General features: G+C 46.4%; 1 protein-coding gene across 1 annotated transcript; it reads right to left on the bottom strand.

Moving 5' to 3' along the window:
* Positions 1–10577: 10577 nt before the first annotated feature.
* On the bottom strand, positions 10578–15456 carry LOC112649410 (uncharacterized). The gene is made up of 4 exons (XM_025431682.3): positions 15195–15456; positions 14950–15011; positions 14631–14843; positions 10578–14491 (listed from the first exon to the last, which is right to left on the bottom strand). Exon 4 carries the CDS (start codon positions 14430–14432, stop codon positions 12909–12911), a length of 1524 nt encoding a protein of 507 aa, XP_025287467.1. The 5' UTR covers positions 14433–14491; positions 14631–14843; positions 14950–15011; positions 15195–15456; the 3' UTR covers positions 10578–12908.
* Between the last annotated feature and the right edge of the window lie 4890 nt (positions 15457–20346).

Below are 20346 nucleotides of genomic sequence, written 5' to 3'. Positions count from 1 at the left end.
CTCCTAAGATCCAGCAACATGGGTTTAAATTCTAGTTGGCAAACATGTGTTGCTTCTAAAGCATTTTTTAAAAATTTCATTTATTTATTCATGAGACACACACACAGAGAGAGAGAGAGAGAGAGAGAGAGAGAGAGAGAGAGGTAGAGACACAGGCAGAGGGAGAAGCAGGCTTCATGCAGGTAGCCTGATGCGGGACCCGATCCTGGGTCTCCAGGACCACGGACCTGGGCCGAAGACGGCGCTAAACTGCTGAGCCACCCAGACTGCCCATGTGTTGCTTCTAAATGGTGTCTTCCACCCTCACCCCAGCCATGCACTCTCTGGCTTGCCATTTATTCCCAGCAGACCCACTTCTCTCTCTTACTGACATTAGCAATAGACCTTTAGGGCTCACCAGGGAGAGCCTCAGTGGCTTGTTTAAACTGGAGCCTGAATCTATGGCAACAGAAAACAGGTTTATCTTCCTTGGAGTGTTCATAAAATTCAGTCACCTAACTCTACCTCTTAGAAGAAGAGAAGAAATATTCTTTTCATCCTGGGGAAGGTTGCCCTTCTCTGATAATGGGCCACATGATTCCTTCTCATGGAGACCGGGAACATACACACGTATACACACACAGACACACACACACACACACACACACACATTGAATGTTTGCATCCTGCTATAATAAACACATCTCTCCATAGACAAGGAAGTCCACGTGTGTCTATTTCAACTAAGTGGTCTTTCTTGCATAACAATTCAGGCTTTGTCTGTAGAGTTTATAGGGCCATGTGTTATTCAAATACTTGGGGCTGCTCTGGATACCCTGCTGGGCATTCTCCTGGAAAACATTCTGGAAGCTCTCTAAGAGCCTGCAGGGTGGGATGGAGAGAATACTGAATGTTAACTCAGCCAATCTTCTCCAGAGGGGCAGTCAGCATCTGGTGGAAGCAGGGCAGCTGCAAACCCAGCCCAGTGGCCAGGCATGGCAGGAATGCTTGTAGGAGTACAAAGTGCAGCTTGCTTTGAGTCTAAAGAAGAAAAATAGCTGATCCATTCTTACAAGCTTGGGGGAAATTATTAAAAAAAACTTACACAGCTTACTACAGGCAGGCGCTGCTCCCTGATCTCAGAAAAATCCAACGAGAGAGGTTCTGTTATTATCTGCATTTTTATCAGTGAGGAACCAGAAGCACAAGAGGTTAACTAGCTGAGGCTGTGAAACCAAATCGCCTAAAAGCAAGGATCCTAATTGGGGCAGTGGGCCTGCAGTTTGTCCTCCTAACCCCTACACCATGGTGCCCAGTAAGGGCAAGGGACCACCAGCATCAGTATCACCTGGGAACTCCTTAGAAATGCACGTTTCAGGGGCACCCCAGTGGCTCAGTTGGTTAAGTGGCTGTCTTTGCTCAGGTTATGCTCTCAGGGTCCTGGGATCAAGCCCCCTCTCAGGGTCCCCACTCAGCAGGGTGTCTGCTTCTCCCTCTCCCTCTGCCTCCCCTCCCCTGCTCATGCTCTTTCTCTCAAATAAATAAATAAAATTTAAAAAATGAAATGCACATTTCAGACCCCACACAGACCACCTGAATCAGAAACTCTGGGGACTGCACCAGGAATCTGTTTTTAACGAGCACTGGGTATTTAACGAGCACTGCTGGCAAGTCAAACTCCAATTAAAAAAAATATACAAAAAAAGGCAAACCAAAACAAAACAAACAAGCCCTCCAGGTGACTGTGATGCAAGTTCCTGCTTGAGACCTGCACCCTGAGGGTAAGGGCTCCCAGCAATTGCAATAGAGCACTGCAGGTTGCCAGCAGGAAAGAGCTGGCCAAATATGCAGTCAATTGAATAAGAATTGAAAGGCGAGGGTAGGGGTAGAGGTGGGGCGGGATCATTTTCTCACCAGCTTGTCCCTTACCTGTGATTCCGTTATTAGCCGTCATTCCTTTGGATTGTGAAGGCTTAATGATTTAGAAGACGCATTTATTAAAATACAAATGCCCTTGGTGAAATGAATGCCATAAGCCAATTCTTCCACAGAATCTTCTGGAGAGTGACCAACCATTTCTGTTTGCCTGGGACTGAAGGGTTTCTGGAGACGCAGGACTCTTCTGTGATGAAACAGATGATCTCTCCAACGTTCGGACTTCCCCAGGACTGAGGTAGTTCCTGAGAGACAGGACTTTTTGTACTAAAACCAGAAAGCCCTAGGCAAACCTGCCTAAGTTGAAGATCATGAAGTAGACTATAGTAGGCACTGTGACATCGGTGACTTGGAAGCCACATAGCTAAAGATGCCCCGACTTTAAACATCATTTCGAAGGAAATGTTTCAGATTCAACATTTTCCCAACTTCAGCACATGGGTAGAGGTACGGTTATGCATCCAAAAAAGACCTGAGGGGTTATTAGAACACATAACTCCACAGCACCAGACATTTCCATGAAATTTAGTGCTGAAAAGAGAAAGGGTTTAAGAATTATACTCCCCCAAGGGCACCTGGGTGGCTTAGTCGCTAAGCATCTGCCTTCAGCTTGGATCATGATCCCAGGGTCCTGGGATGCCTCAGGTTATCTTCTCAGGGGCCTGAGATCAAGCCTCACATGGGGCTCTTTGCTCAGGGGGTCCTCTGCTTCTCCTTCTCCCTCTGCCCCTCCCCCTTCTCATGTGCTCTCTCTTGCTCAAATAAATAAAATATTAAATTATGCTACCCCCAAACTTATACAAATATATGTGAGGCAGAAGGCAGAAGACGATGCCTCCATCTACAACGATGATAACAGAGTCTTAAAGCCACGGAGCAAAATGCTACTCAAGGGGGAGAAGCAGACAATAAAATGATAGCCATCTTTCCGAGGTGTAGGATCTCAACCGGGGCAGGGCAGCGTGCAGCAACAAAGGCCGGGAGAGAATATGCTCCTGCGTTAATATCTGTTACTGCGGGAGGGTGGGATCGCACACGGGCCACCTGCCCATGTTGCCGCCTCCTGATCCTTTTCTGTAACTTCCAAGGGCCTACATCATCACGTCATCAGCAAATAATCAAATTTCATGAAGGTGGGCAACAAGGACAGGGAGACTTCTCCTCAGTGGACTTGGAGGAGTCACCCAACGTGGGAGGCTCTCAGGGTGCTGGACAGTCCTCCCCAGGGAGGACTCCCCAGCCCCCAGCTGCTGGAAGGAGGCTCGGCCCACCGAGAAGCAAGAGGGAGGGACTTGCATTTTTCTCCAACAACCTGTGGGATCAAAGGTGGGAGCTTACTCTTCTGCTCTAACCTACCCTTGCCTGATTTGGCAGGGACCTTGCTGCTCTGCCTGTACTGTTGCTACCACCTGCCACATTTGTTGAAACCTTCCCTGGAAGCTTCACTGGACGATGCAGCTGGGCCTATGCTGAGAGTAGAGTAGACTTTTGTAGTGGCCTTTTGGATAGTTTGGCTTTGGGGTCGATTTAGTTAAAATAATATCCTGATGCATCCCCTGGCAACATCGCTGGGGTAGAGCTATATTCCTGGCAGGCTCTGAGGGGGACCGAAGTGCCCCTTTTATATGCCCTAGATGCTCTAGCAGGCTCTTTGGGAACTTTTGGAGAAGCGTCTTTGTGAAGGGGCAGGAGGGACTTTTCTGATGCCTGATTATCTTCCTGCCCCAAGGGGTCCAGCTACACTCTAATCTCACCTGAAGGGGAGAGTTGTACCCCCTAGCTGGGCTACATGCCTTGCTATGAAACCCAGAGCCTTAAAGACGAGAGACTGTATATATGTATGATTTGAGGCCTCAGAGCCTCACTACCCCCCCCCCCCCCCGAGACCTCAGGGAAGGGCTCTCTGCTATGCATCAAGGTTAGAATATGGGGAATGAAAGAACTCCAGTGAAGTGGAGCTTTGGGAGAACAGGCACAAAGGAGTCCATGATCTCTTTCTCCCAGGTGAGTCCTCTCCTCTACTTCTCCAACGTTAGTTGTAAATTCCAGGCAGGAGGGCTACTCTGGGCAAGGGGATGAGCAGGGGAAAGGGAATAAGGAGAAGCTGGTTTCCCAGTTCTTGGGCTGGTCTAAGTGTAAAGCTAAAAGAGAGGGTAAAGGGGGTCTGGGTTCCCTTCGTTGTCCAGCTCAGCTCACCAGGGTAAGAGAGTCAAATTGGATTTGGATCAGAAGCGCCGATAACTGTAAATAAAGATTGCATTTGTCTGAACCATTTCCTGTGTCATATGAGTCTTGGGATACTTTAAGTGTGATGGTAGGCAACTGACAAGAGTCTAGCTCTAGTGTTGTGGAGGAAACCCAAGCATCTGAGAAGCACAACTGGTCTTGTAGCTGTCCTTCATCCTACCACTACCATAGCTGGTTCTTTAAAAAGGTAGCAGCCAGGAGAAGCAGGGTGGTCTGAACAGTCCCCAGTGAAATTTACAAAGGCAATATGATGGAGTCGCTCACCAAGAGATAAGCCTTTTAACTGAGATCTCTTGGCACAACACCTTATTTTCCCTGTTCCAAAAGGAAACCATTCTGCCTGCCTTTCTTCCCTAAGAAGACTTCACATTTCCAGCCCTGTCTCCCATCTGCCCCAAAAGAGACCTAGTATCCCCCCAAATACTCCGTGGACATCCTCACCTGCAGGTTTTCCACAAATCCTCCCCTATGCCTAGCCTGCCTTTGTCTCCTGGAACATCATTCTCGCCCCATTTTTGAATGCAAAGCCCTACCAGACCTACTTCCAGCCCAGGGATGCATTTTTCGTTCATTCATCTGGGGCTTTCTTTTGCACCTGAACCAAAGCTGCTTACACTGTTGCTTCAGGGGCTCGGTGAACATTTGTGTTAAGTATTCTTGCGGAATCTATATTGTTCTTAAACTCAGGCAGCCACTTGGAGGTCACTTCCTATATACATGAAGTGGGCCAGGTGCCCAAGGGCATCTTTGATCTCACAGCTAGGTAAAGAAATTGCTGGACATCATTCACTTCCCATAAAATAAATGCTCCCTGGGGGTGGGGGAGAGGGAATCCGGTGAAACACAATGGCTCTTTCATGGCATTTACCTTAACTAATATTCCTGAAGTACCCAGAGTTTATATAGTCCTTAACTCCCAAGAAGTTCACAGTGTTCCTTGATATCAAAGCACCTGCTTGGCTCAGTCCATAGAGCCTGCGACTCTTAATCTCAAGGTCATGAGTTTGGGCACCATGTTGGGTATGGAAATTACTTCAGTAAAATAAAAGAAGGGATGCCTGAGGGGTCTACCTTTGGCACAGGGTGTAATCCCAAGGTCTCGGGATCAAATCCTGCATGGGGCTCCCCACAGGGAGCCTGCTTCTCCCTCTGCCTATGTCTCTGCCTCTCTGTGTCTCCTGAATAAACAAATAAAACCTTTAAAAAATAAATAAAAGATAATAAAATCTTTTTAAAAATCCATGCTATCGGGGATCCCTGGGTGGCGCAGCGGTTTGGCGCCTGCCTTTGGCCCGGGGCGCGATCCTGGAGACCCGGGATCGAATCCCACGTCAGGCTCCCGGTGCATGGAGCCTGCTTCTCCCTCTGCCTGTGTCTCTGCCTCTCTGACTCTCTCTCTCTGTGACTATCATGAATAAATAAATAAAAAATCTTTAAAAAAAAAATCCATGCTATCCTTAGTATATGAACATGACATCAATGACCCATTAGAGTAGGATGGTCTTTGGAATTGTTTTGCCACTAAGGATAAGGCTACACCCAATCTTTAAGTCTCTTATTCTTTGTTGACCATGGGCAGCCATTTTCCAGCCAGGATTGGACCTCGAAGGGAGCATATCTAATTGAGCCACAAAGTCCTCTTCCATGTCCCCAAGCTCTAACCACCTGAGCTCACCAGCCAGAAGTACTTCTCTCTCTCAGGGCTATTAAGTTTTTCAATTCCTCACATGACTCCAGGAACTTGAGCTCTGGACTCTGACCGTCTGAATTCAAATCCAGACTTCTTACTAATTTGGGAAAATTACTTACCGTTCCATGCCTCAGTTTCTCTATTTATAAAATGAAACTAACAATAGTGCCTATCTCCTAAGATTGGTGTGAGGATTTTTTTAAAGGATTTTATTTATTTATTTGAGAGAGAGAAAGAGAGAGTGCAAGAAAGAGAGCACGAGTGGGGTTTGGGGTGGAGGGAGAGGGAGAAGCAGACTCTCTACTGAGCAGGGAGTCTGATGGGGTGCTCAATCCCAGGAATCCAAGATCATGACCTGAGCCAAAGGCAGGTACTTAACCGACTGAGCCACCCAGGTGCCCAAAGATTGTTGTGAGGATTAAAAGGGAAAATGTGTCAAGTGTCTGGAGTAATGCTGGCCTGTATTTAAGTTTTCATGTTGGCTACTACTCTTATTCATTATTCTCTAATGACGAAAACAAGAGCAGAAGTATTTTGCCCTGAGGGCTTTGGTTTGCCCTATACCCTGGTGCCAAGCTCTTCCCCATCTACATTTGGTTGTCAAAATAGGTTCCTTGACAATCATGTAATGCCCAGCCACAGCCATCACCCCCTCCCATCCTGACAACATTACTCAAGTGCTTTTGGGGGGATTGGGCACTGCCATGCTGCAAAGAAACATCAAAGAAATATTGTCTCTTCCCTCGATGAGCTCAATATTTACCTTAGGAAATGAGCCAAAAGGAAGTCAATTTTGGCACCATACATGCCTTATCACAGTGAGCACAGCCAAAACCCACTGGGCCTAAACAGATGCAGGTACAGCCCCAGAGTGTGATTTTTACCCAAAGATAAGAAAGCCACAATAAGGGACGCTTGGGTGGCTCAGCAGTGGGGTGTCTACCTTTGGCTCAGGTCATGATCCCAGGGTCCTGGGATTGAGTCCCACATCGGGCTCCCTAAGGGTAACCTGCTTTCCATCTGCCTATGTCTCTGCCTATCTCTCTGTGTCTCTCATGAATAAATAAAATCTTCTTTTTAAGCCACAACAAAAGGTCTGGGAGATATCTTAGAAGACATTCCTGGTTTTGTTTTGTTTTGTTTTTTGAATGAGGGATCTGGTTTCTTAACAAAGTGAGAAAAATCCACATTTATTAATTACCCCTAAATTATGCTGGATACTGTGAGAATACCTCTACACTTATTTATCTACCTACCTACCTATTTCTTGTTTCAGCAGGGTGCTGGGCCCTTGAAGAGTTTCCAATCTGACAAAAGTCTTCAAATAATTTTTTTAATGTGACAAAAGGACAAAATATTGCATGACTGCGCTCATACGTGGCATCCAGAACAGTCAAATTTATAGACAGAAAGTAAAATAATGATTACCAGGCACTGGGAAAGGGGGTAGGGAGTGTTCATGTTTAAAGGATACAGAATTTAAATTGGGGATAATGTGGGACACCTGGGTGGCTCAGTGGTTGAGCATCTGCCTTCAGCTTGGGTCATGATCCTAGAGTCCTGGGATCCAGTCCCATATCGGGCTCCCCACAGGGAGCCTGCTTCTCCCTCTGCCTGTATCTCTGCCTCTCTCTGTGTATATGTCTCATGAATAAACAAATACTCTTTAAAAAAACAAAACAAAGGTTAGGAAAGGAATGCTTGAAAGATCAGTCTGTTAGGTGTGTGCATCATGGTTTGAAAGGCGACAACGTGGAGACATAATGAGAAGTTATTCCAAGCAGATCTTTCTTCACTTACACATGGTTCATTCAGAAAAGGGGTTGGCCCTTGGTCAATAAGACTCACTCCTGCTGTTCAGTCAAGGAGAAAAATTTGAATGTATTAGATCTAAGAGCCAAACACTGTGTATTGCTGGATGAAGATGTTTGATCTTGGAAGTTTGGAAATAAGAGTGATTTTTGTATGGGTGCCTGCATGATTCAGTTAAGCGTCTGACTCTTGATTCTGGCTCAGGTCTTGATCTCAGGGGTGTGAGATGGAGTTCCATGTGCGGCTTGCACTGGGTATGGGGCCTGCTTAAGATTCTCTCTCTCCCAGGGCTCCTGGGTAGCTCAGCAGTTGAGCATCTGCCTTAGGCTCAGGGTGTGATCCAGGGGTCCTGGGATAGAGTTCCCGTATAGGGCTCCCTGCAGGGAGCCTGCTTTTCCCTCTGCCTCTGTCTCTCTCTCTCATGAATAAATAAATAAAATCTTAGAAAAACAGAAAGAAAAAAGTTCCGTGTGGGCAAGCAACTTTTGTCCTGCTTTTTAAGAGGAGCAGGATTTACCACTTCAAAATACATCACTTAGCATGAGGATTGTTTGAGCTACAGGCAATCACAACCCAGCAGATTCAGGAAAAGCTCTTTCCCTCCCCCTCTACCGCTGAAATTTCCATCAGAACAGGGGCCTGTAGCAGGGAGTGAGCTCTCACCAGAAACATTTTTTTACCTAAAGCAACTTACCTACACACCAGGGCAAACTTTGTTTTACAAACATCCTCTCTTGTCTTCCTGGCCTTCCTCTCCCTCAGTATCCCCAGACTTCTTCCCCCTTCCTTATATCAGGATAATTGAATTTGTTTTTCTCCTGCTGATCCGTCTTAAGTCAATTTAATGATTAGACCAGCCAAAGAACCTAGAAGAGAAACAGGGACAATGTTTCTGCCCCTCCACATTTCTTTTCAGAAAGCAAAGGTTGGTTGGAGTGGATAAGAGGCGAAGAGGCAGGGGTTAGGGTGTATCCTTCCAGATCATCTCTCTCCATGGGTGGTTAGCCCATCCTCCCTCTGCTCACCCTCTCAGCTGACGGGGGACCACCTCGGGACCAGGTCCTTAGAGCCCCTGGGACTAAATCCCACTAGCTGGCTTCAGCGGGTTGCCCAGATGCAAACCAAAGGAGTAGGGGAGGGCGAAGAGAAGGCACTGGTAGCTCTTCCCCCCACCCCCCGCCCCCTGTTCATCTTCCACTTGGCCTTTCATGGCTTTTGTGCCCTGCATTTCCATTTGGGTTCTTCCTTCAGGATTCCTTTCTGAGGGGACGGGAGCGGGGTGGGGGAGCTCCTGCTGCCAGAGGTTTGTTCCCAGTCTCCCACAGCAGCTCCTCTCCTCAATGCCTCAGAGGTAGCTCAATTATCTCGGTTGTTTCAGTTTGGGCTGCAGAATGAAACCAGCAGGTCATGAATACACAGAGGATTTATCACTTAATAGCTGAACCCCTTGGGTCATTAAGGAGGAGGAGAGAAACAGCGAAGTGATTGTTAATCTTGCAGAAAATGTAACGTGGAGATGGACATTTGCTTCCAGTTGTATCCTTGAAGGCCCCCCTCTGTGAAAGGAGGTCTTTTGTTTGGCCTCTTTGGCCTTGGGGATCCGAAACACGGTTTGGGGCTTCTGCTGGTTGGGGGAGGAGGATGGGGGAAGACCAGACCGGATGGTTTGGAACTGTAGACACCAAGCTGTGTACTTTTGGTTTTTGCATACCCCCTTTGGACTAGCCTCCAGCAAGGCCAGCTCCGAAGGTATTTGCATTCCTGAAGAGAGGCAGAGACATAAGCAGAGGGAGAAGCAGGCTCCCTGTGGGGAGCCCCATGCAGGATTTGATCCCGAGACCTTGGGATTACACCCTGTGCCAAAGGTAGACCCCTCAGGCATCCCTTCTTTTATTTTACTGAAGTAATTTCCATACCCAACATGGTGCCCAAACTCATGACCTTGAGATTAAGAGTCGCAGGCTCTATGGACTGAGCCAAGCAGGTGCTTTGATATCAAGGAACACTGTGAACTTCTTGGGAGTTAAGGACTATATAAACTCTGGGTACTTCAGGAATATTAGTTAAGGTAAATGCCATGAAAGAGCCATTGTGTTTCACCGGATTCCCTCTCCCCCACCCCCAGGGAGCATTTATTTTATGGGAAGTGAATGATGTCCAGCAATTTCTTTACCTAGCTGTGAGATCAAAGATGCCCTTGGGCACCTGGCCCACTTCATGTATATAGGAAGTGACCTCCAAGTGGCTGCCTGAGTTTAAGAACAATATAGATTCCGCAAGAATACTTAACACAAATGTTCACCGAGCCCCTGAAGCAACAGTGTAAGCAGCTTTGGTTCAGGTGCAAAAGAAAGCCCCAGATGAATGAACGAAAAATGCATCCCTGGGCTGGAAGTAGGTCTGGTAGGGCTTTGCATTCAAAAATGGGGCGAGAATGATGTTCCAGGAGACAAAGGCAGGCTAGGCATAGGGGAGGATTTGTGGAAAACCTGCAGGTGAGGATGTCCACGGAGTATTTGGGGGGATACTAGGTCTCTTTTGGGGCAGATGGGAGACAGGGCTGGAAATGTGAAGTCTTCTTAGGGAAGAAAGGCAGGCAGAATGGTTTCCTTTTGGAACAGGGAAAATAAGGTGTTGTGCCAAGAGATCTCAGTTAAAAGGCTTATCTCTTGGTGAGCGACTCCATCATATTGCCTTTGTAAATTTCACTGGGGACTGTTCAGACCACCCTGCTTCTCCTGGCTGCTACCTTTTTAAAGAACCAGCTATGGTAGTGGTAGGATGAAGGACAGCTACAAGACCAGTTGTGCTTCTCAGATGCTTGGGTTTCCTCCACAACACTAGAGCTAGACTCTTGTCAGTTGCCTACCATCACACTTAAAGTATCCCAAGACTCATATGACACAGGAAATGGTTCAGACAAATGCAATCTTTATTTACAGTTATCGGCGCTTCTGATCCAAATCCAATTTGACTCTCTTACCCTGGTGAGCTGAGCTGGACAACGAAGGGAACCCAGACCCCCTTTACCCTCTCTTTTAGCTTTACACTTAGACCAGCCCAAGAACTGGGAAACCAGCTTCTCCTTATTCCCTTTCCCCTGCTCATCCCCTTGCCCAGAGTAGCCCTCCTGCCTGGAATTTACAACTAACGTTGGAGAAGTAGAGGAGAGGACTCACCTGGGAGAAAGAGATCATGGACTCCTTTGTGCCTGTTCTCCCAAAGCTCCACTTCACTGGAGTTCTTTCATTCCCCATATTCTAACCTTGATGCATAGCAGAGAGCCCTTCCCTGAGGTCTCGGGGGGGGGGGGGGGGTAGTGAGGCTCTGAGGCCTCAAATCATACATATATACAGTCTCTCGTCTTTAAGGCTCTGGGTTTCATAGCAAGGCATGTAGCCCAGCTAGGGGGTACAACTCTCCCCTTCAGGTGAGATTAGAGTGTAGCTGGACCCCTTGGGGCAGGAAGATAATCAGGCATCAGAAAAGTCCCTCCTGCCCCTTCACAAAGACGCTTCTCCAAAAGTTCCCAAAGAGCCTGCTAGAGCATCTAGGGCATATAAAAGGGGCACTTCGGTCCCCCTCAGAGCCTGCCAGGAATATAGCTCTACCCCAGCGATGTTGCCAGGGGATGCATCAGGATATTATTTTAACTAAATCGACCCCAAAGCCAAACTATCCAAAAGGCCACTACAAAAGTCTACTCTACTCTCAGCATAGGCCCAGCTGCATCGTCCAGTGAAGCTTCCAGGGAAGGTTTCAACAAATGTGGCAGGTGGTAGCAACAGTACAGGCAGAGCAGCAAGGTCCCTGCCAAATCAGGCAAGGGTAGGTTAGAGCAGAAGAGTAAGCTCCCACCTTTGATCCCACAGGTTGTTGGAGAAAAATGCAAGTCCCTCCCTCTTGCTTCTCGGTGGGCCGAGCCTCCTTCCAGCAGCTGGGGGCTGGGGAGTCCTCCCTGGGGAGGACTGTCCAGCACCCTGAGAGCCTCCCACGTTGGGTGACTCCTCCAAGTCCACTGAGGAGAAGTCTCCCTGTCCTTGTTGCCCACCTTCATGAAATTTGATTATTTGCTGATGACGTGATGATGTAGGCCCTTGGAAGTTACAGAAAAGGATCAGGAGGCGGCAACATGGGCAGGTGGCCCGTGTGCGATCCCACCCTCCCGCAGTAACAGATATTAACGCAGGAGCATATTCTCTCCCGGCCTTTGTTGCTGCACGCTGCCCTGCCCCGGTTGAGATCCTACACCTCGGAAAGATGGCTATCATTTTATTGTCTGCTTCTCCCCCTTGAGTAGCATTTTGCTCCGTGGCTTTAAGACTCTGTTATCATCGTTGTAGATGGAGGCATCGTCTTCTGCCTTCTGTCTCACATATGAACTGCCATTTGTATAAGTTTCAAGATACATAATACACAGTGCCAGACCCTTTCATGACATTTAGTGCTGAAAGTTAGAGCAATCATAGGTGATTAGTGTCTGAGGGTTTATTATATGCCACATACTAGTCTAAGTGCTTCACATGTATTAACTCATTGAATCATGCAATCTATGAATCAGGTGCTATTATTAACCCCACGGGATAGACTGAGGCCCAGAAGGGAAGAATAACTTGCTCAGAGGAACAATGCGTAGTGGGTGGCAAAGCCGGGTTTTGATCCCAGGCATTGTGGCTCTAGAGCTTGCATTCTCAGCAACTGTAAACTGATCAGTCTTAGAACTAAATGCAATCATTAAGTCAGTTTACAATCTAATATGCAATATACAATGCTATTTTCCAAGTATTCTCAGGCTCCAATACACATGTCATTGGTTTACTCTCTAGACTCTAATACTGTTTATCAGCTATTGGTAGCACACCTTTCCTATCAATGTTGAAAATGTTATAGGAAAGAAGAGAAAAAAGCATTTTTGCTTCTCTGAAGTGTGACCCTGTGTGTGTCAGTTCTCCAGAAACCTAAAACTTATTTTGGGAAGAAATTGCCCATCCATCCAGAGAGTAAAATTGCCATGTCACTGGGAAATTTACCAATTGGGAAATTTACCAAATTGAGCCTGCCTTTTCTCAAATGTAGCATTTTAAATACCTCTCTCCCAACAGATGTGGATGGTGGCCCTTGCAGGACCCAAAGTGATCTTAGGTCTCTTTCTTTTCTCCTCTGCATCTCAGAACCCTCCCCATTTACCTATCTAGACTGCCTGAGATTCAGCCCTCTCCCTCTCTGGTCCCTGCATTCTCATCACTCAAGTACCCATGTGGGTGTGGGTTTTGGTCACAGTCAAAGACTCCATCCGCTCTTGTGAGCAGAGCTCCCCACAATAGCGACAGTCGACTTGCCTAGCAAAATTCACCACTGTGCATTCCCAAAAGTCCTGATCCTCTGGATATCTCTCGGTGCTTCTCCATTCCTGACCAGATTCCACAGTTTGCTCTGCATCGCCCTGAACTTGCTCCTTACATCTCCCCTGGCACCCCCTCCTGGTTTGGCTCACCTTCGACTGGGGGTCTTGTGAAGGAGCCCTCTTCAATGAAACCTGCCTCTGAGCTGACTCTGAGGAGGGGGCACTAGCCTGGGCCCTTACAGGCCAAGGAGAAGCGGACTTTGCTTCCTCCTTACTGTTCTCCAGTTGAGGCTGTTTTTTCTGCCCCACAGCCACCCCTATACTTGCAGCAGAAGATTCTTCCTGAGGCTGAGCCTGAACTGAATCTGCTGCTCTGAATGATGCCCAGGCTTGTACTGTCAGAGGCCAAGGGTGAGCTAAGACACTTTTCTCCTTGCTAGTACTCCTTTTGTGTCCGCTCTGCTCTCCATCTCCCTCGCTGTCCGCAGCGAGGGACTCCCCTTCCTCTCCTGAGGCCTGCTCCAGATGGGCAGATGATTCTGGGGCCTCCTCCTGTGCACTTTGATAAAGAGCTTCGGCTGATGGGTTATCCTCCTCACCCTCTGGACCCTGGCTTTTATGCTCCTCCACACTGGCCCCATCATTATCAAGTGATGAATCCCGTGCCGAAGCTGTCTCTGCCTGATCTGAGCCTGTGACCGATGCCCAGGCCTGGACCGTCAGAGGCCAAGGACTAGCCATGATCCTTCTATTCTTTTTATTTCTCCCCTTCCGTCTATTTTTCCGCCCTTTGTTTATCTCCTCATTGGCTGCCAGGGATGCATCCTCAAGAGGGGGCTCAACGGGACTTGCTGCTGGCCACAGGGCATCAGCAGGTGCCTCCTGAGGCTGAGAGAGAACGGCTGTGTTCTCTGCCTCCTTGTCCCCCCCTGGCTCACTGGTTTCATACACTACCTCCTCTTCAGTATCAGCCAGCGACAGAGACCCCAGGATGCGAGTCTGGCCCAGCACGGGGGCTGCAGAAGACGCTCGAGTCTGCAGTGTCAGAGGCCAGGGCAGATAGACGATCGTGCTCCGCTTTCTATTCCTCCTTTTCCCGCTGCCTGGCTTCCCTGCATTTCCCTCGGGGTTAGCCCCCTGTGGGGTCACATCGCCTGGAACCAGAACCCCCTCTGGGCACGGGCCACCATCAGCCTTCACGCTGGGAAGCATACTAACAACAGACATATCCTGCATCTCCTCATTCTCTCCCGGCCCGGTGCTTTCCTGCCCCACATCGACCCCACTACTTGCAGCCGCTGGGGCACCTTCAGGTGGATTCTCAGCCTCGGGCAGGGGTCCTGCCTCTGCTGCTGCGGTGCCCGGGTCTGTGTTGTTTGCTTGGCTCACCAGAGCCTCCTCGTGACTTACAATGTCCTTTTCCATGATTCCTCCCTCTCCAAATGTTCTGTGCTTTCGATTCGGGGATCGGGTGGTGGGTTGACCTGGAGCAGAGAAAGCAGAAGTGATCCCAGAGGGCCAGTGTGAGTTGAGCTGAGGCTAGCAAAAAGCCCCTCCTTGAAGGAGGGAGGGTATCAAGCAACGGGTCTGGGAACTGAAACTGACATTAGACCCCAAGGATACCTGGAAGAGTTTAGGGACGGCGCAGGTCCAGGAGGCCGTGGACAAGGCGGTGGGGAGGGGTGTCAGACACCTGTTCTCACTGGCGGCTGGCTCACGGATGCAGTGCCAAATCTATGACTCTGGATGCCCTCGAAACACTGATGGATGACCCAGTTTTCAGTCTTTGTTGGCCTTCGATATCAGCACTGTCTTCTCTGGCAAGACAGGACAACCCTGAGAGACAACAACAACAACACCACAAAGACTTTTGGATAAATATTCCCGTTTTCACCTAGAGAGACATGGGTTAAAGGTCAGGTATGGACTTCAGTATTGTTACCTTTTGATGCTTCGGACAATCTCAGAAGACCCAAAGCATGGATGAGAAAGCTGTGGCTGAGCCTATAAAAGCAGAGAAAGAAAGCATCATCAAAGTCAGCCCGGCCAGACTCCCCCGGGGTGTTGGTTCAAGCCGATTCAACCTGACTATTCCAGAAATGCTTTATCCAAGTTTCTTCTCGAGCTCTCTCTTTTTGTTCCCATGCGGAGGCACTGGTACATATGCCAGCCACCCGGAGAGCCTACCTAATTAGGTAACACAGCCTCCTTATTAATCGATGAAGAGATTCTGTTCCGTTCAGTATGGCAGTAGCAGTTGAGACCTCCTTCATCGATTCCTGATTCTTCCCAAGTTGAAGATCTAGATCAAGGCTGGGGGCCTCATTCCATTAAGCCAGTACAAGCCATTCTGCATGCATTCCAGATAAGCAGAGCTACAGAGAGTTCCTACTTCTCAAAGTCATAAACTGTCCAGTCCTGCTGCAAATTCTAGTCCTCTTACAGCTCTCTACTGTACTATATATATGCGCAACATAATCTTGGAATGGGCTAATTATTTACATAATATCTTTTCTCTCTGAGCAAACATTTTTTTTTGTTGACCTTTTCATCAAAAAAAGGGAAAAAAAGAATAAATGAGGGGGGACCACACTCCCTTTCTCTAGTTATAACTGACACACAGAGCTCAATGAGGCCCCTGTTTTCCTTTGATAAGAAAGTGTAACCACACAAAAGAGCAAAGTAAGGCCTGGCATTGCCCTAGTAGGGTTGGAAATGGAAAGCTTGTTTTTGTTTTTTGTTTATCTGGAATGTGTTTTTATCTAGAACAGGGGATGCAGCAGTGCCTATGTGAAGGTGGTGTGCCCAGTGGAGACGGGGGAGGCCCTCTAGACCTTCTCTAGGGGGGCCACAAAGGGCCTAGAATTATTTCTGCATGGGTGATGTTCTTACCCAATCCTCTTTCAAGTGCTTCCTATGTAAGAAGATTGTAGAAAGAGGAATCACAGAGCAAAAAATTATATACACTGATTAGCCAGCCTGGTTTCTGCTTTTTTGAAAATTTCCCCCATGCAATGGTCAGCTTTTTCATGCTTGGTACCTAGCTTCAAGTAGTTGCAATGCTAGGGCTAGCTTAGCACATGACAGATGCAGAGGTTATCCCTAGATGAAAGCCAGGTGGCTGGCTGCCAAGGAGCCACAGTAGGTGAAATTTACCTTGTTCAATGCAATAGAGTCCAAGGTTGGGCCCCCACACTGTGAGTAGGTCTATAGTCCAGTGGTGAATGCATGTTCATCAAGCCCACAGAGCTAGGTCTCTGTCTATATCTCTACTGCCTTGAAAACCATATCCATATTCATGCTCCTGTGTTTCTACCTACATAAGATACCATTGTATCCTGGACTTCATGGGGATGAACACTGCCTATTTGAGACTCCTTAGATTTCCCTCTGACATGGGATGCCTGGGTGGCTCAGCAGTTAAGCATCTGCCTTTGGTTCGGGGCGTGATCCTGGAGTTCTGGGATAGAGTCCTGCATCAGGCTTCCTGCATGGAGCCTGCTTCTCCCTCTGCCACTCTCTCTCTGTGTCTCTCATGAATAAATAAAATCTTTTTTTCCCTATTATATTCATAGTTTACTGATAGTTTTTATCACAAAGGGTGTTACATTTTTTACTTTTTATTTTTTAATAAATTTATTTGTTATTGGTGTTCAATTTACCAACATACAGAATAACACCCAGGGCTCATCCCGTCAAGTGCCCCCCTCACTGCCCGTCACCCATTCACCTCCACCCGCCACCCTCCTCCCTATCCACCACCCCTAGTTCGTTTCCCAGAGTTAGGAGTCTTTATGTTCTGTCTCCCTTTCTGATATTTCCCACACATTTCTTCTCCCTTCCCTTATATTCCCTTTCACTATTATTTATATTCCCCAAATGAATGAGAACATATAATGTTTGTCCTTCTCCGATGGACTTACTTCACTCAGCATAATACCCTCCAGTTCCATCCACGTTGAAGCAAATGGTGGGTATTTGTCGTTTCTAATGGCTGAGTATTATTCCATTGTATACATAAACCACATCTTTATCCATTCATCTTTCGATGGACACCGAGGCTCCTTTCACAGTTTAGCTATTGTGGACACTGCTGCTATAAACATCGGGATGCAGGTGTCCCGGCGTTTCATTGTATCTGCATCTTTGGGGTAAATCCCCAACAGTGCAATTGCTGGGTCTTGGGCAGGTCTATTTTTAACTCTTTGAGGAACCTCCACAGAGTTTTCCAGAGTGGCTGCACCAGTTCACATTCCCACCAAAAGTGTAAGAGGGTTCCCTTTTCTCTGCATCCTCTCCAACATTTGTGGTTTCCTGCCTTGTTAATTTTCCCCATTCTCACTGGTGTGAGGTGGTATCTCATTGTGGTTTTGATTTGTATTTCCCTGATGGCAAGTGATGCAGAGCATTTTCTTATGTGCATGATGGCCATGTCTATGTCTTCCTCTGTGAGATTTCTGTTCATGTCTTTTGCCCATTTCATGATTGGATTGTTTGTTTCTTTGGTGTTGAGTTTAAGAAGTTCTTTATAGATCTTGGAAACGAGCCCTTTATCTGATATGTCATTTGCAAATATCTTCTCCCATTCTGTAGGTTGTCTTTTAGTTTTGTTGACTGTATCCTTGGCTGTGCAAAAGCTTCTTATCTTAATGAAGACCCAATAGTTCATTTTTGCTTTTGTTTCTTTTGCCTTCATGGATGTATCTTGCAAGAAGTTACTGTGGCTGAGTTCAAAAAGGGTGTTGCCTGTGTTCTTCTCTAGGATTTTGATGGACTCTTGTCTCACATTTAGATCTTTCATCCATTTTGAGTTGATCTTTGTGTATGGTGAAAGAGAGTGGTCTAGTTTCATTCTTCTGCATGTGGATGTCCAATTTTCCCAGCACCATTTATTGAAGAGACTGTCGTTCTTCCAATGGATAGTCTTTCCTCCTTTATCGAATATTAGTTGACTATAAACTTCAGGGTCCACTTCTGGGTTCTCTATTCTGTTCCATTGATCTATGTGTCTGTTTTTGTGCCAGTACCACACTGTCTTGATGACCACAGCTTTGTAGTACAACCTGAAATCTGGCATTGTGATGCCCCCAGATATGGTTTTCGTTTTTAAAATTCCCCTGGCTATTTGGGGTCTTTTCTGATTCCACACAAATCTTAAAATAATTTGTTCCAACTCTCTGAAGAAAGTCCATGGTATTTTGATAGGGATTGCATTAAACGTGTAAATTGCCCTGGGTAACATTGACATTTTCACAATATTAATTCTGCCAATCCATGAGCATGGAATATTTTTCCATCTCTTTGTGTCTTCCTCAATTTCTTTCAGAAGTGTTCTATAGTTTTGAGGGTATAGATCTTTTACCTCTTTGGTGAGGTTTATTCCTAGGTATCTTATGCTTTTTGGTGCAATTGTAAATGAGATTGACTCCTTAATTTCTCTTTCTTCAGTCTCATTGTTAGTGTATAGAAATGCCACTGATTTCTGGGCATTGATTTTGTATCCTGCCATGCTACCAAATTGCTGTATGAGTTCTAGCAATCTTGGGGTGGAGGCTTTTGGGTTTTCTATGTAGAGTATCATGTCATCGGCGAAGAGGGAGAGTTTGACTTCTTCTTTGCCAATTTGAATGCCTTTAATGTCTTTTTGTTGTCTGATTGCTGAGGCTAGGACTTCCAGTACTATGTTGAATAGCAGTGGTGAGAGGGGACATCCCTGTCTTGTTCCTGATCTTAGGGGAAAGGCTCCCAGTGCTACCCCATTGAGAACTATATTTGCTGTGGGCTTTTCGTAGATGGCTTTTAAGATGTTGAGGAATGTTCCCTCAATCCCTACACTCTGAAGAGTTTTGATCAGGAATGGATGCTGTATTTTGTCAAATGCTTTCTCTGCATCTAATGAGAGGATCATATGGTTCTTGGTTTTTCTCTTGCTGATATGATGAATCACATTGATTGTTTTACGAATGTTGAACCAGCCTTGTGTCCCGGGTAAAATCCTACTTGGTCATGGTGAATAATTTTCTTAATGTACTGTTGGATCCTATTGGCTAGTATCTTGTTGAGAATTTTTGCATCCATGTTCATCAGGGATATTGGTCTGTAATTCTCCTTTTTGGTGGGGTCTTTGTCTGGTTTTGGAATTAAGGTGATGCTGGCCTCATAGAACGAATTTGGAAGTACTCCATCACTTTCTATCTGTCCAAACAGTTTTAGTAAAATAGGTATGGTTTCTTCTTTAAACGTTTGATAGAATTCCCCTGGGAAGCCATCTGGCCCTGGACTCTTGTGTCTTGGGAGGTTTTTGATGACTGCTTCAATTTCCTCCCTGGTTATTGGCCTGTTCAGGTTTTCTATTTCTTCCTGTTCCAGTTTTGGTAGTTTGTGGCTTTCCAGGAATGCGTCCATTTCTTCTAGATTGCCTAATTTATTGGCGTATAGCTGTTCATAATATGTTTTTAAAATCGTTTGTATTTCCTTGGTGTTGGTAGTGATCTCTCCTTTCTGATTCATGATTTTATTAATTTGAGTCTTCTCTCTCTTCTTTTTAATAAGGCTGGCTAACGGTTTATCTATCTTATTAATTCTTTCAAAGAACCAACTCCTGGTTCTGTTGATCTGCTCCACAGTTCTTCTGGTCTCGATTTCGTTGAGTTCTGCTCGAATCTTTATTAACTCTCTTCTTCTGCTGGGTGTAGGATCTATTTGCTGTTTTTTCTCGAGCTCCTTTAGGTGTAAGGTTAGCTTCTGTATTTGAGTTCTTTCCAGTTTTTGAATGGATGCTTGTATTGCGATGTATTTCCCCCTCAGGACTGCTTTTGCTGCATCCCAAAGATTTTGAACGGTTGTATCTTCATTCTCATTAGTTTCCATGAATCTTTTTAATTCTTCCTTAATTTCCTGGTTGAACCTTTCATCTTTAGCAGTATGGTCCTTAACCTCCATGTGTTTGAGGTCCTTCCAAACTTCTTGCTTTGATTTAGTTCTAATTTCAAGGCATTATGGTCTGAGAATATGCAGGGGACGATCCCAATCTTTTGGTATCAGTTCAGACCCGATTTGTGACCCAGTATGTGGTCTATTCTGGAGAAAGTTCCATGTGCACTTGAGAAGAATGTGTATTCAGTTGAGTTTGGATGTAAAGTTCTGTAGATATCCGTGAAATCCATCTGGTCTAGTGTATCATTTAAAGCTCTCGTTTCTTTGGAGATGTTGTGCTTAGAAGACCTATCGAGTATAGAAAGAGCTAGATTGAAGTCACCAAGTATAAGTGTATTATTATCTAGGTATTTCTTCAGTTTGGTTATTAATTTTTTAAAATATTTGGCAGCTCCCACATTCG

This window comes from Canis lupus, chromosome X, assembly GCF_003254725.2.
Source record: "Canis lupus dingo isolate Sandy chromosome X, ASM325472v2, whole genome shotgun sequence".
NCBI lineage: Eukaryota > Metazoa > Chordata > Mammalia > Carnivora > Canidae > Canis > Canis lupus.
The sequence above is the reverse complement of the archived record's forward strand: the minus strand, read 5'-3'. Positions and strand labels throughout refer to the sequence as shown.